The sequence below is a fragment of the Cololabis saira genome, chromosome 6 (genome assembly GCF_033807715.1).
Source record: "Cololabis saira isolate AMF1-May2022 chromosome 6, fColSai1.1, whole genome shotgun sequence".
In the NCBI taxonomy this organism is placed as follows: domain Eukaryota; kingdom Metazoa; phylum Chordata; class Actinopteri; order Beloniformes; family Belonidae; genus Cololabis; species Cololabis saira.
Genome location: NC_084592.1, coordinates 3640500 through 3654360, shown reverse-complemented (window position 1 = coordinate 3654360; position 13861 = coordinate 3640500). Strand labels below are relative to the sequence as shown.

General features: G+C 46.3%; 1 protein-coding gene across 1 annotated transcript; it reads right to left on the bottom strand.

Annotated features, from left to right (window-relative positions):
• Window positions 1-5990: 5990 nt before the first annotated feature.
• LOC133446279 (uncharacterized protein K02A2.6-like) lies at window positions 5991-9659 on the bottom strand. Its single transcript, XM_061724288.1, has one exon. It carries the CDS (start codon window positions 9657-9659, stop codon window positions 5991-5993), a length of 3669 nt encoding a protein of 1222 aa, XP_061580272.1.
• Between the last annotated feature and the right edge of the window lie 4202 nt (window positions 9660-13861).

The window sequence follows — 13861 nt, the reverse complement described above, 5'->3', positions numbered from 1 at the left end:
GACGTCTAACGTGCGACCTTTGTTTACTACAGAACTACAGATGATCCACCATCTGTCCTTCAAGCTATTTATTAAATAAATGGTCTCTGCTCTTGACCACCGTTTACTGCGTTACACCGACGCAGAGCCTACGCCGTAGGGTGCGCGGCGACGCGGTTTAACACGGCAGCTCCGCGGCGGACACGGGGAAACTCCAGCTCGTTACCCAAGAAGGAGACGCGGATCCCGGGGAAGCGGCGCCGCAGAGGCGGCCCGGAGGCCGGATGACCAGATGATCTACAGGTTTGGAATGCTCGCAATGTGGTCGAAAATGCATATCTTCGGTTCTGTGTGGAAGGTTTTTTACCTGGCTATTTCGGATGCATTTAATCAGAAAAAAGAGAAGATAATAAGCCAGTTTTCTGTTTAGAAAGTACAAACGTAGACAGATTACAAGTACTCACCCGTTTTTAAAAGGAGTTATTTTCGGAGTTTTTCTTTCAGGAGCGCAGGGCGGGGGCTGCAGTGAATAAAGGCGGATTTATGGTTCCGCGTAAAATCGACGGCGTAGCCTACGGTGTAGGTTACGCGGTGCACGCAGCGTTCTGTGCGTCGCCGCGTAACCTACGCCGTAGGGTCTGCGTTGGTGTAACGTGGACCCATAAATCAGCCTTTTAAAAAGCGAGTTTCAGCTGTCAATCAAAAGAACGTGGGGGGCCTAACGGGTACGTAATTATAAGGCTGCGGCCCGTCATATTGGTGTTAATACACATTCACAACCTCTTCAGTGTCACAACTAACATTAAGATCCATTATTTTTCCTATTGTTGAATTCACCGCGCTCCCTCCCGACACGTCACTTCCGGTTCAGCTTTTTCAGATGCGGAAGTAAAATACTCTCACAAAAACAACTCTGGAGGTCACTGTAGTATATATTTATGCGTATTTCAATGAAAATTCAGTTCCAATTATTTTCCTACACATTGATTCACAGGGGTCTCCAACCTGCAATATGCTCTTTAAGATTAAAACAAAAATTGCAAGTGAATCTCCAAATGTATTTTGAGTAAAATCGTTGGTCATTGTCATGAATTTCACTGACTCACGCTGGTTAATTCAACCATTTATTAACTTCCAGACGAGCACATAAAAAATGGATTCATTAGTATGGAGGATTTTTTGTGCCAAAATACATCATTAATTAATTAAAATGGGAATGAAATATATCATTAATTCATTAAATGTGTCATTAATTAATTAAAATACAATTCATTTGAAGTAAAAGTATGTATTTATTATTTCAGCATTTAATTAATTAATGACACATTTAATTAATGATTTTGTGTTGCTGAATCATGAAATGTAAATGTAAAACTGTCAGTTTCACTCATCAAACTCAGTGGGCGGATTCCAAACACCTCATTGGTTCCCCTGCACATCAAGTCAAGATGGGAAAGTGCAGAAATAACTCCAACAACTTCGAGCAGTTCCTCTGCTTTACATGCTACATGCTCTGGGTCAGCAGGTCCTGCTTCCACATACTCTGCAAGGTCGAAGATATCGCTCACCAACTCTCTACAAAGTTCACGAAAATCCTCCAAACTCACAGCTGTCATGTTTAGAAAATCCAAAGCAGTGGATTCCACTAGATTTGCGTTAGCTCCGCCCACTGAGTTTGACGAGTGAAACTGACAGTTTTACATTTACATTTCATGATTCAGCAACACGAAATCATTAATTAAATGTGTCATTAATTAATTAAATGCTGAAACAATAAATATATGAAAAAATGAATTGTATTTTAATTAATTAATGACATATTTCATTATAATTTTAATTAATTAATGACACATTTAATTAATTAATGATATATTTCATTCCCAATTTAATTAATTAATGATGTATTTATTTATTTAATTTTGGCACAAAAAATCCTCCATACATTAGCTGCCGTGACTTAGTTTTCTAACGCAGTATATATATTACCCAGAAACCCCTGCTTCATAACACAAAGCATAGACTGTAGTGACATCTAGTGGTAGATATAAAATACAGCTACAACTAAATCACATCACATCTCCCTCTTTTATTGAATTCTCCCAGGGGCCTATAATAAACAAATATTTATATGTAGCTTAAAGCATCAAGTAAACTGAAGTAGTAAACAAACAAAGTAAAGTGAACTTCTAGTTATTAACTGCTGATCGTAGCGATGTCTTAAAGGTGACCTATTATGGCATTTAATGTATATTTTAAACAGGCCTTGAATGTCTTAAAAACAATCTAAAGCTTGTTTTTTCTACATAAATCATAAATCCAGCCTGTGGGCCCTGTCACTAGTTTTACCGCTTCTAACCTCTTTTTCTGCGCCTCATTTTTAGGGAAGGGGGGGGTATGATAATGAGGCTCTGTGCTGATTGGCTCCCTGAATGACGTGTAGCAGGGGAGGAGAATAAACCTCCTCCGCCAGAGCAGCCCGAGCCTGTAAATAAATCACAACACTGAATTTTCACAAATGGAAACTTTATTGTTAAAAAAATAAAATATGAGTTGTATATAAATAACATTTATGCACTATTTCAGCCGGATCTGCCCGGCGGATGCTGAACGCTGGCCCCGGAGCCACGCCGGGCGCCCGGCTGGAGCAGCGCGCATCACTGCGGCTTTAACCGGGGAATCTGACCGGTTCCGACCGGCCGGGACCGCAGGAACCGGCCTGGACTGGTAGCAGGGACTCCCGGGGACCGACCAGCGGAATTTCAGCCAGATCTGCCCGGCGGATGCTGCGCGACGGGCGCTGCAACCCCACGGCAGGCGCACAGATCCGCTCCGGAGCGCATCCTGTGTCAACGCCCGTTATCGGTGATCAAACCGACACATTTGCCTGAAAATCTCGGAGGGTGAAGCTGATCCAGCCTGGGACAGACCCCCGAGGACCCAGCTCCCAGACCACCCGGGAACCTGGATGATTTAACCTGGATCCGCTCCGCCGCGGCGCCGCGTCCGACTGGCTGAAGGAAGCACCGCTCCAGCTGGTGTAGAGAGCTGGTTGTGGGCGTGGTTTCAGCAGCAGAGGCTGAACCTATGGAAATCTGCTCCCGTCGTTACGTAACGACGGGAGCAGATTTTAATCGGCTCAAAAAAAACCACGTGACACTGGGGGACTCTGTCCGGCGGGGGTCAGACACCTTGCAGAAATTCATGGTATTTTGTCTCCCCTGTGAGGGGAGACCACTTTATATATGTTAAAACAAGAAAAAACTTGTTTTTCATAATAGGTCCCCTTTAAAACAAACATATCAGAAACTGTTTCTTATTTTCCTTTTTTCCTTTTCTTTTTTTTTTCTCTAACAACCCATCTGAACTCTGGTTGTCCTTTATGTAACCAATGAAATATCCTTAACACGTCATATAAATACGACATGTAAAATCAACACAAAAGTCCTACTTTGGAACATAGTCCTTGAACCTGACAGGAGTTGTAACTGTTCTCCCTGCCAATGTCCTCTTCGGAGTAGAACCCAGGCTGCGGGGTAATGTAGGGGATGTAGGAACTGGAGTGACATGGGCACCAGGAGGAGTAGGAGGGGAGCCCGCGTCACAGTGAGAGTCAAAGCTTCGGTCACCAGTCTCTTCTGGGGCATCTTGCACCGATGACTCTGGCACTTCCTGGATATGTCTCCTGTTCCTGCGGGCAACCGTGCCCTGCTCAGTCTGCACGTAATAGGATCTGGGCCAGGTTTTCCAGCTTTTCTCTCCATCCAGTTTGATGTAGACACTCAGACCTGGCTGTAGTGCAGATAAAGGTCGCGCCGAGTGCCGTCTGTTATAGAAGAATCGATATGCACTTTTGGTCTGCTGGTCCTTAAACCTGACTTTCTCATAGTCAACAGGGCTGGGCAGCAGTTGTTTTGGTAAAATGGGGACTGTTGTCTGGATCTGTCGATTTATCATCAGTTGTGCAGGACTCAGACCTGTTGCAGTGTTTGGGGTGGCTCGATAGCTCATCAAAGCCAGATGAGGATCCGGCTGCCTCAGGATCCGTTTAGCTGTGGCCACACCCCTCTCAGCTGCCCCATTTGCTTGTGGGTAATGAGGACTGGATGTTGTATGTCCAAAGTTCAATTCAATTCAATTTTATTTATATAGCATCTAACACAACATGTTGTCTCTAGACGCTTTCCAGAGATCCAGAACATGAACATGAACATAAACCCCCGAGCAATTATTACATAAACAATGGCAGGTAAAAACTCACATAGTGGGAGAAAAACCTTAAAGGTATTGTGACATCATTTTTAACATGCTTTTAACACTATTAAAAGTCTTGGCCAACATCCCTCAAATGTGTCTAAAAGAGTGTAACAAGAAAAACTTCACTCTAGTACTCTATTCCTGGCTTTTTATTACAGTGTTTTTTTGCCCCGTGAAAAACGCTTCCTTTTTCCCCTTTCCTGTCAATCATTGCCCCGCTCCTCCTCCAAACCTCCTCCAACCAACCGCTACATCTGCCGGCGTCTCCGCACACACGCGCGCACACGAATCACAAACACCGACACACAGCCCAGACAGGGCGACTACAGCCCGGTGATGAAGTCCAACCGGGACCAGAGGACCGGGACCGCAGCTCCCCGCCAGCAATACGCTCACAGCGGCGTCGGGGGAGCGACAGGCGAAGCATGCACGGAAAAGCAGCAGGGCGAAGCAGACAGTCCACAGCAAACAATCATAAAAATAAAGGCATGCAAGCAGCAGTGTCTCCTTATCTTAAGTCCAGTCAGTGGCCGCGGGTCTTCTTAGCAGTTTTCCTCCGGTGATGAGAACAGAAGAGGCTCTAAACCGCTCCGTGTTAAGCCTGATTTATGGTTCCGCGTTAAATCGACGCAGAGCCTACGCCGTAGGGTTCAGCGTACGGTGCGCGTCGCCGCGTAACCCTACGCCGTAGGCTCTGCGTCGGTGTAACGCGGAACCATAAATCAGCCTTTATGGTGTGCTGGAGAGGAGAGGAGGCAGGGATCTGGGTGGAGGGGGCGGTGATTTAGCGGGCCCTGACGTCACGGCCCGCCACCAAACCAGGTGCGCCGTTTTTGCACAGTTATGCGGAAAATCCCAGAAAGCACACAATACACTGAATGTTAAAAGTTCGTTGTTTTTTGGGTGTAATTGATGTCAAGACACCCAACAAAACACAAAAAATCAAGAAAAATGTGTTTTTCATGTCACAATACCTTTAAGCCCTTGTTTTTGGAAAAAGTTGTATGCTTCACTGAATTGTCTGAATTCCGCTGAGGTGAACTGGGTGCCATTGTCAGTCATTAGCTCTAATGGGATCCCCCACCTGACAAACATACTTTTCAGGCGAGAAATAACTTGTTGGCTGTTCATGGTAGGCAGGTGTGCAATCTCAATGTCACGTGAATAATAATCCACTACTACCAGGTATTGTTTACCGTTTTGTTCACAAATGTCTGCTTCAATTTTCTGCCACGGTCCATGAGGCAGTGGCGTCATAAGTGGTTCTTTCCTTTGAGTGGGTTTGTTCCTCAGACAGAACTCACAGGTTTTTACCATGTCATTGATGTCTTGTCCAATCCCTGGCCACCAAACAGACTTGCAGGCCCGCCCACGACACTTCGTCAGGCCCTGATGACCCTCATGTATCTGTGAGAGTACATTCTCCCGCTGTGGAAGGGGGATGACAATCCTGTCGTCATACAGAAGGAGTCCCTCAACTTCCGACATGAAACATCCAAGGAAAGATGACAAAGACCAAGGCAGGTTAATTCTTTATCTCAAATCAGGGAGAGCAAACATTCCAAACAGCAGTCCCAAAATGGCTGCTCACAGGGCCGGGTTCAGACAAAGGTCAACACCTATATAGGAAGAGAGAGAGGGAGTGCTGCCTCTAGTGGGCAGGTGAGGTTATGACATGAACACAAGACACAGAATATCACACCCTCCCATCCTTGATGAAGACAGTCTGAAACAGTGCCCTGTAGGAATCAAGTCCCTCAAGGCACATAGCGGTCTGGGGGACGAGACTCCCGGCCAGACCTCCTGAGCACTGGTGGGGCTGGTGGAGTGGCCGCTGGTGGGTCAGGTGGGGAGCACTCCACATTGGTACTTTGCTCATACCCAGAGGGATCGGTAGTTATGTCCATGGGTGGGGATGAAGAAGGACATGGAACTTGGGGAAACTCCATAGGAGCATCGGCGCGTGATAGGGTAGGTGATGGGGGAGGTGAACGATGGCGTACGTGGTCAACATGTCTTCTTACCCGCTGACCACTACCCAGCAGCACTGTGCATGACACTGGACCCGTCACCGACTCCACCATGCCAGGAATCCAGCTGGGCCCCGCACTGAAGTTCTTGGTGTAAACGGGAGCCCCCTCCTGGAGACTCCGGGCTCTGGCATGCTGATCATGCTGTTCCTTCTGCTTCCACTGCTTGTGTTGCACTCGAGACTGGAGGTCTGGGTGCAGAAGGTCCAGTGTAGACCTCAGCTTCCCATTCATCATCAGCTCTGCAGGAGATTTGCCCGTAGTAGACTGGGGGGTGATCCTGTAACTGAACAGAGCACGTGACAGCTTTGTCTCCACTGAACCGCCTGAGCTCTTCTTCAGGAGGGATTTTAGTGTTTGGACCGCCCTCTTGGCCAGGCCGTTAGAGGCCGGGTGCCAGGGGGCAGTGGTGACATGCTGGATACCATTCCGGACCATAAACTCCTGAAAGTCTCTACTTGTGTAGCAAGTCGCATTATCAGAGACCACCATCTCAGGCAGTCCAAATCTGCTGAAACAGTCTCTTAGACATTCAATGGTGGCAGCCGTGGTTGATGAGTGGAGAGGATAGGCCTCTATCCACTTAGAGTGAGCATCAATAATTACCAGGAACATACGTCCCATAAATGGACCCGCATAATCTATGTGTATCCGTCTCCATCGCTTGGCTGGCCACTCCCACGGATGCAGGGGAGCGTGAGTCGGCATTTTTCGGTTTACCTGACAGATGTTACAGCCCCTCACCAGCCCCTCGACATCCGCATCCAGCTGTGGCCACCAGACGTAGCTCCGTGCCAGGCCCTTCATTCTGGTGATACCGGGGTATGACTGGTGCAATTGCTGCAACACGGCTGGACGGCCCCTTGTAGGGATGACAACTCGGGCCCCCCAGAGGACACACCCCCCTTGGATACTGAGTTCATCTCGTCTCTGGTAATAGGGAGCAAAACAGGGATTAATTACCCCACTAGGCCAGCCCCGCCCGTCATACTCCCACACCCGGGCTAGAACAAGGTCCCGACTGGTCCACCTCTCCACTTGTCTGTCAGTCACTAGGGGGGTATCAAGGTGCTCTATCATCATCACCGTACCCCCATCCTCTGGATCCGCCCCCTCCTCCTCCCCGGAGGAAACAGGCAGACGGCTGAAAGCATCAGCATTTCCATGGTCCTTGCCTGCTTTGTAAACCATCACATAGTTATAGGCCCCCAACGTCACCGCCCACCTCTGGACACGGGGCGAAACCATTTGAGGCACCATTCTAGCCTCACTAAATAGACTGAGGAGGGGCTTATGGTCCGTAACTATGGTGAAATTACGGCCATACACATAGTTGTGGAACTTCTTCACTCCAAACATCACAGCCAGACCCTCCTTATCCAGCTGTGAATAGTTCCGTTCTGCAGCAGTCAATGTACGAGATACAAACCCCACAGGTCGCTCTGACCCATCTGGCATTCGGTGGGACAACACCGCCCCCACCCCGTAGGGCAAGGCATCGCACGCCAGGACCACCTCCTTCTTCGTGTCATAGTGCACCAGGACCTGGGAAGACTGAAGAAGAGTTTTAGACATCTCAAAAGCTTCCTGCTGGGTTGGGCCCCAACTCCACCGAACATCTTTCCTGAGTAGGGAGTGGAGAGGAGAAAGAAGGGAAGACAGATTAGGGAGGAAACGATGGTAATAATTCAGCAGTCCTAGATAGCTTTTCAGCTCTGAAACAGTCTTAGGTGTGGGGGCATCTTTTATGGCGGCCATTTTCTCTGTTACTGGGCGGAGCCCATTCCTGTCAATCATGTGCCCCAGATACATTACTTCATCCTGGAGGAAGGAGCATTTCTGTCGCTTTAGGCGCAGCCCATGGTCTTCAATCCTCTGTAGCACCTCCTCCAGGGTTTTCAGATGCTCTGTCTCTGTTGGACCACTCAGAAGAATATCATCCAAAAACACACTGCAGTGAGGGATTCCCCGGAGGATCCCCTCCATAATCCTCTGAAAAATAGCAGGACTAGATGATACACCAAAAGGCAACCGCTTATAGGTATATAGGCCTCTATGGGTGTTTATCGTGACATACTGCTGGGAGCTCTCATCTAACACCACCTGTAAATAAGCGTGGCTCATGTCAAGCTTAGGAAACTGTTCTCCTCCAGAGAGCTTGGCGAATATATCTTCCACTCTAGGAATGGGGTATTGCTCTACACTGGAGGCCTGATTAACAGTCACTTTATAGTCCCCACATATTCGGACCCCCCCACAAGGCTTGAGTATGGGCACTATAGGTGCAGCCCATTCTGAGTGAGTCACCGGTTCAATAATCTTATCTTCAAGAAGCCTATCCAATTCAGCTTCCACTAAGGGTCTGACAGCATAGGGGACTGACCTTGGTTTGAAGAACTTCGGCTTAGCCTCCGCATCCACATGGATAGTCGCTTTGATGCCCTTCAGAGTTCCAAGCTCGTCTTTGAACACTGCATCATGCTTCATCAGTACTTCCTCTAACCTGGTGGTGCCAGGTTTCGGGGGGTTGTTGGGTGCAGACTCCACCTGATGAAGGGAGTGGACCTCCATGGCTAATGCTTGGAGCCAACTCCGCCCTAGGAGATTGGGACCGGAGCCAGCCACCACGATAACTGGTAGCTCTCGAGAAACATTCTGGTGAGTTACAGTGACCCGGGCCATGCCTTTAACCTGAAGCCGCTCACCGGTGTAAGTCTTCAGCTTTATGGGGCAGGTGTCTAACTTGGGCATAATAGCTAGATTTCTCAGCTTAACATACTGCTTTTGACTGACAATGGTAACACTACAGCCCGTATCAACCTCAAAATGGACTTCTGTTCCATTGATAAACACTGACTGTAGGATAGGGGGCACCTTCTGATTGTTCTGTCCTACCATACATAAAGCATGCATGGAGGACATATCCTGCTCTGATTCAGAGCTACTACTACCCCCATCTCGCAATAGATGTGCTCTACGGGACCTCCCCCCCACTGCCTTGCCCTGGGGACCTGACTGACCTGGGGTGGGCTTTCCTTTGGATCTACAGGCCCGAATTAGATGCCCTTTTTTTCCACAGCCATGGCATGTCTCGGCTGCAAAACGACAGTCGGAGGGTGAGTGCCGCCCCTTGCACCTGAAGCATTGGGGCCCCGGAGCTGGTGAGACGTGAGCTCGCTGCTCCGAAACCTGGTAGACCGCTTCCCCAGGCTTGGCTCGGCCTGCTGCTCCAGCTTCCTCCCTCCACAGGGCCTGGATGTCCCGCACGTCCTTATCAGCCGTCTCTATGGACTGGGCGATCTCCCAGGCCTTTTTGAAGTCCAGCTCCCGGTGGTACAGCAGTTTCCTCTGAATACTGTCATCATTCACACCACAGACCAGCCGATCTCTCAACATCTGTAGTAAAGTGTCTCCATAATTACAGTCCCGTGCAAGCTTCCTGAGATCAGCCACATATTCTGCAATGGACTCCCCTGGACGGCGTGTCCGGGTATTAAACTTGAACCTTTGCACAATTTCACTGGGCTTAGGGTTGAAATGTTCCTTTAAGGTAGTGACCAAAAATGCAAAGTTTTTTTCTCCAGGTGTAGCCGGGCTCACCAAGCTCTTCAATAGACTGTATGTTGCCGGGCCACAACAACTGAGTAAAACGGCTTTCCTCTTACCAGCATCAGTGATCTCATTAGCTGTGAAGAAAAACTCCAAGACTTCACAATACTCTTCCCATGTTTGAGATTGGCTGTCAAATGGCCCGACGGTGCCTATAGTGGCCATACTCGCTTCTCTCCCGCTCCAAAGTTTATCCTCGTCGCCAATGAAACATCCAAGGAAAGATGACAAAGACCAAGGCAGGTTAATTCTTTATCTCAAATCAGGGAGAGCAAACATTCCAAACAGCAGTCCCAAAATGGCTGCTCACAGGGCCGGGTTCAGACAAAGGTCAACACCTATATAGGAAGAGAGAGAGAGAGTGCTGCCTCTAGTGGGCAGGTGAGGTTATGACATGAACACAAGACACAGAATATCACACGACAGATAAGCTCTGGTGACATGGAATTTGTGCAGAACGTGTGGTATTTGTGATAGTTCTGCGGGCCAGCCTGTGTGGGTGTAGCAAGTAACTATCTGAAGGTCAGCATCCTGGCTAGTAGCCTCTCTAATAATGTCCAATCTGTCACCTGTTATAGGTCTTGTTGTTATCACCGCCTGCACATATGCTTTTACATTGTGCTCCGTCTCTGACACAACACAGTCCTTACTAACTTCTGTAGGGTGGGCCATGACATTTATTTTATCCCATTCCTCTTAATAAAGGGGTGATCAAGAAACCACTAAGACACACTTAAAGCTTTTCTGCCTTTTTTCTCCCTATAGTCATTCATTTTGCAATTTTTTTAATCCTATAGAATCTTTTGATTCAGTTTCTGTGCACAGTCAGCACTATTGCTGAGGCTCTTCTCATCGGCTCCAAATCCAGCCTCACCAAGTCACAACTCTTTCCCGCTCTTCCCCCCATCATCGACCGCTTCACAGTACCCTTTTCCCCCCACGTCAAGAGCCTCGGCGTCATTCTGGACAGTACACTCTCATTTGCACCTCACATTCACAACATCACCCGGACTGCATTTTTCCACCTCCGCAACATCTCCAGACTCCGTCCAGCACCGTCCCAATCCAGCACCGAAATCCTGGTCCACTCATTCATCACATCCCGTATCGATTACTGCAACGCCCTCCTCACTGGCCTCCCAACCAAACTCACCAACAAACTGCAACTCATTCAGAACTCGGCCGCCCGGATCATCACCCGCACCAAGTCATCTGATCACATCACCCCCGTTCTTATCCAACTCCACTGGCTCCCAGTCCAATACCGCATCATCTACAAAAACCTCCTCCTCACCTACAAACCCCTCCACAACCTAGCTCCCACCTACCTCTGTGACCTATTGCAAGAATACATTCCCTCCTGCACCCTCCGCTCAACCTCTGCTGGACTTCTTAACATTCTCACTCCACACCTTAGCAGCATGGGTGCCCGAGCTTTCAGCTGCTCGGCACCCAGACTCTGGAACTCCCTCCCCCCACACATAAAACAAATACACTCCATCACCACATTCAAAACTCAACTCAAAACTCACCTGTTCAAACTTTCCCCAGTCACTCTGACCGGACATTGTGCAATACATCTCACCAGTTTGTTTATTTAGTGTTTTATTTACTTTTTATTTTTTATGCTGTCTATTGCTGCTTTTACGGATTTTTTATTGTATTTTAAACTTATAAAATGTATTTTTAACTGTATTTCTTGTTTTAATCCTGTAAGGTGAAAATGAATTATTATTATTAATATTGTAGCTGAGGTTGTGTCTGTGTGTGGAACACCTGTGTCATCTCAGCTGCAGTAATCTACGGGAGGGATAACAAGCTATTCATAAAATTAAACATTTGTTTGTTGTCTATTATGACTTGAAAGAAAGTCAGGTCATCCAAAAAGTAGTACAAATAGTTTCCCTCTTTTTATTTATTTAGCTAGTTTATTTATTTGCTCTTCATCCCTTATGTGATATGTTCTTTAAACAATCATATATAATACTTATAATGGCTATTACTACTTACTATATAAATAAATAATTATTCATTCAACTTTGAAAAAGTCAATATCCTAAACAATCAATCAAACCACAATAGTTTACTAATTTATGCTCTGACATCTTCTGCTAGAAGCTCAAACATGATGGATGATCACATTGTGCCCACCAGGGGTCACAACGCCGCCGTGTATTTAATAGCTGTTCCGGTTTTGGAGGCTCTCTCGGGTCTGCCTGCTTTGATGAAAGCAATGCTCATATCTTGTGTTCAAGACCTGTGTGAAGAATAAGTACATAATCAAATAATTGAAAAATAAGTAGTTAAAATAATAAGAAATACCTAGATAACAATAAACTAAACCACATTAATAAAATAAATAAAATTCAGTTATAAGCTAAACTAAAAAAGGAAGGTCAACAGTCTCTAGTAGGCTTTTCCACAGGTGAAGTTTTTAGTAGGCTGTTCCCAGTGGCGGCTGGTGATAAAATTTTTTGGGGGGGCACACTGGCGAGTGGAGATTACAACATAACTAAAAACAGTACTCGAATTGTAAAAAAAGATCAGGGGGGATGGTGGATTTTATCATATGGGGACAGATAATTTGTGCTGATTACAAATAATATAATATATTACAAATAATAGCAGTGACCAAAACACCTGCAGAAATACTGCAGGAATGACATAGCAGCAGTTAAATGCAGCCTTCTGTAAGCTTTAAATATCCACTGGGCTTACATCAAATACATCAAAACACAACAATAAAAAACACTTTTCTGAACTTATCAATATGACTCTGTCCTTCACAGGATAAGTAACATGGATCACTGCAAAAACTCACAATCTTAACAAGAATATTTGTCTTATTTCTAGTTAAAATGTCTCATTTTAGTAAAAAAAATTACACTTAAAACAAGACTCATCACTGGAAAAAAATACAATTTTCACCTGTTTCAAGTAGATTTACAAATGAAATAAGTAGAAAAATCTGCCAGTGGAACAAGATTTTTTTGCTTGTAATGAGAAGATAAATCTTGTCCCACTGGCAGATTTTCCTACTTATTTCAAGTGAAAATTTACTTGAAACAGGTGAAAATTGTCAAATAAGTTATTTTTCTGGTGATGACTCTAAATGTTGAAATAGCAGTAAAACCACATTCATTGATGAAATGACATAAGGGATGGAAAGGAGGGATGGCAGTTTTACAGGGGGGATGATTTGGACTGTTTTTATTTCAGGGGGGGATGCCATCCCCCATCATCCCCCCTCATCCCCCCTCAACTCCAGTACTGACTATAAACTCTACTTGAACATACATTCTGCTCTCCTCTCCTTCAGGCCAGCAAATGTTTCAATGACTTTCTGATTGAAATCTGTCATTTCACAAACAAGTCTGTTTTCCATGGAGAGCATGGCCGGTGCATTCAGCCTCTTCTGGTCCTGGTGTTTCTGAGAAAGGTTTTCACTCTTTTCAAGGTTGAGAAGCCTCTCAGCTTCAGCTGTGCTCATGGGTGATGAGCATCTTTAAAAGAGTGACAGTTTCTGGAAAGACCTCCGCAAGATTGTTCTGTTTTTAGGTCTGGTTGGTCCGGTCCAAGCTCCTTAAGGCTGATTTATGGTTCCGCGTTACACCAACGCAGAGCCTACGGCGTAGGTTCTTCGTCGATTTAACGCAGAACCATAATTTAGGCTTTAATCAGCTTCTTTTCCTCCGGCGAACGCCTCGTGAAATTATTATTTTGTAATGAAACAACTGAATGTAGTTTTTCTGCTGCCATTGTCTCCTGTCTTGTGGTTGTGACTCCGTTTGTAGCAGTGACAGATACAGTCGTGCGTCTACACTGTCAGGGGTGTGACTTTGATTGACAGCTCATGAATCACTAAGATTGGATGAAGAATGACAGAAAACACGCTGATTGTCCACGGGCGCAGAGAGCTGGAGAGTCCTTGAGTAACCAATTAGAGACCAGCAGTCACATGGAAGTCACATGGAAGAAAAGTTTAAGAA

Coding starts and splice junctions, on each gene's coding strand:
- LOC133446279 (XM_061724288.1), bottom strand. CDS start 9,659: ATGTTGAGAGATCGGCTGGTCTGTGGTGTGAATGATGACAGTATTCAG.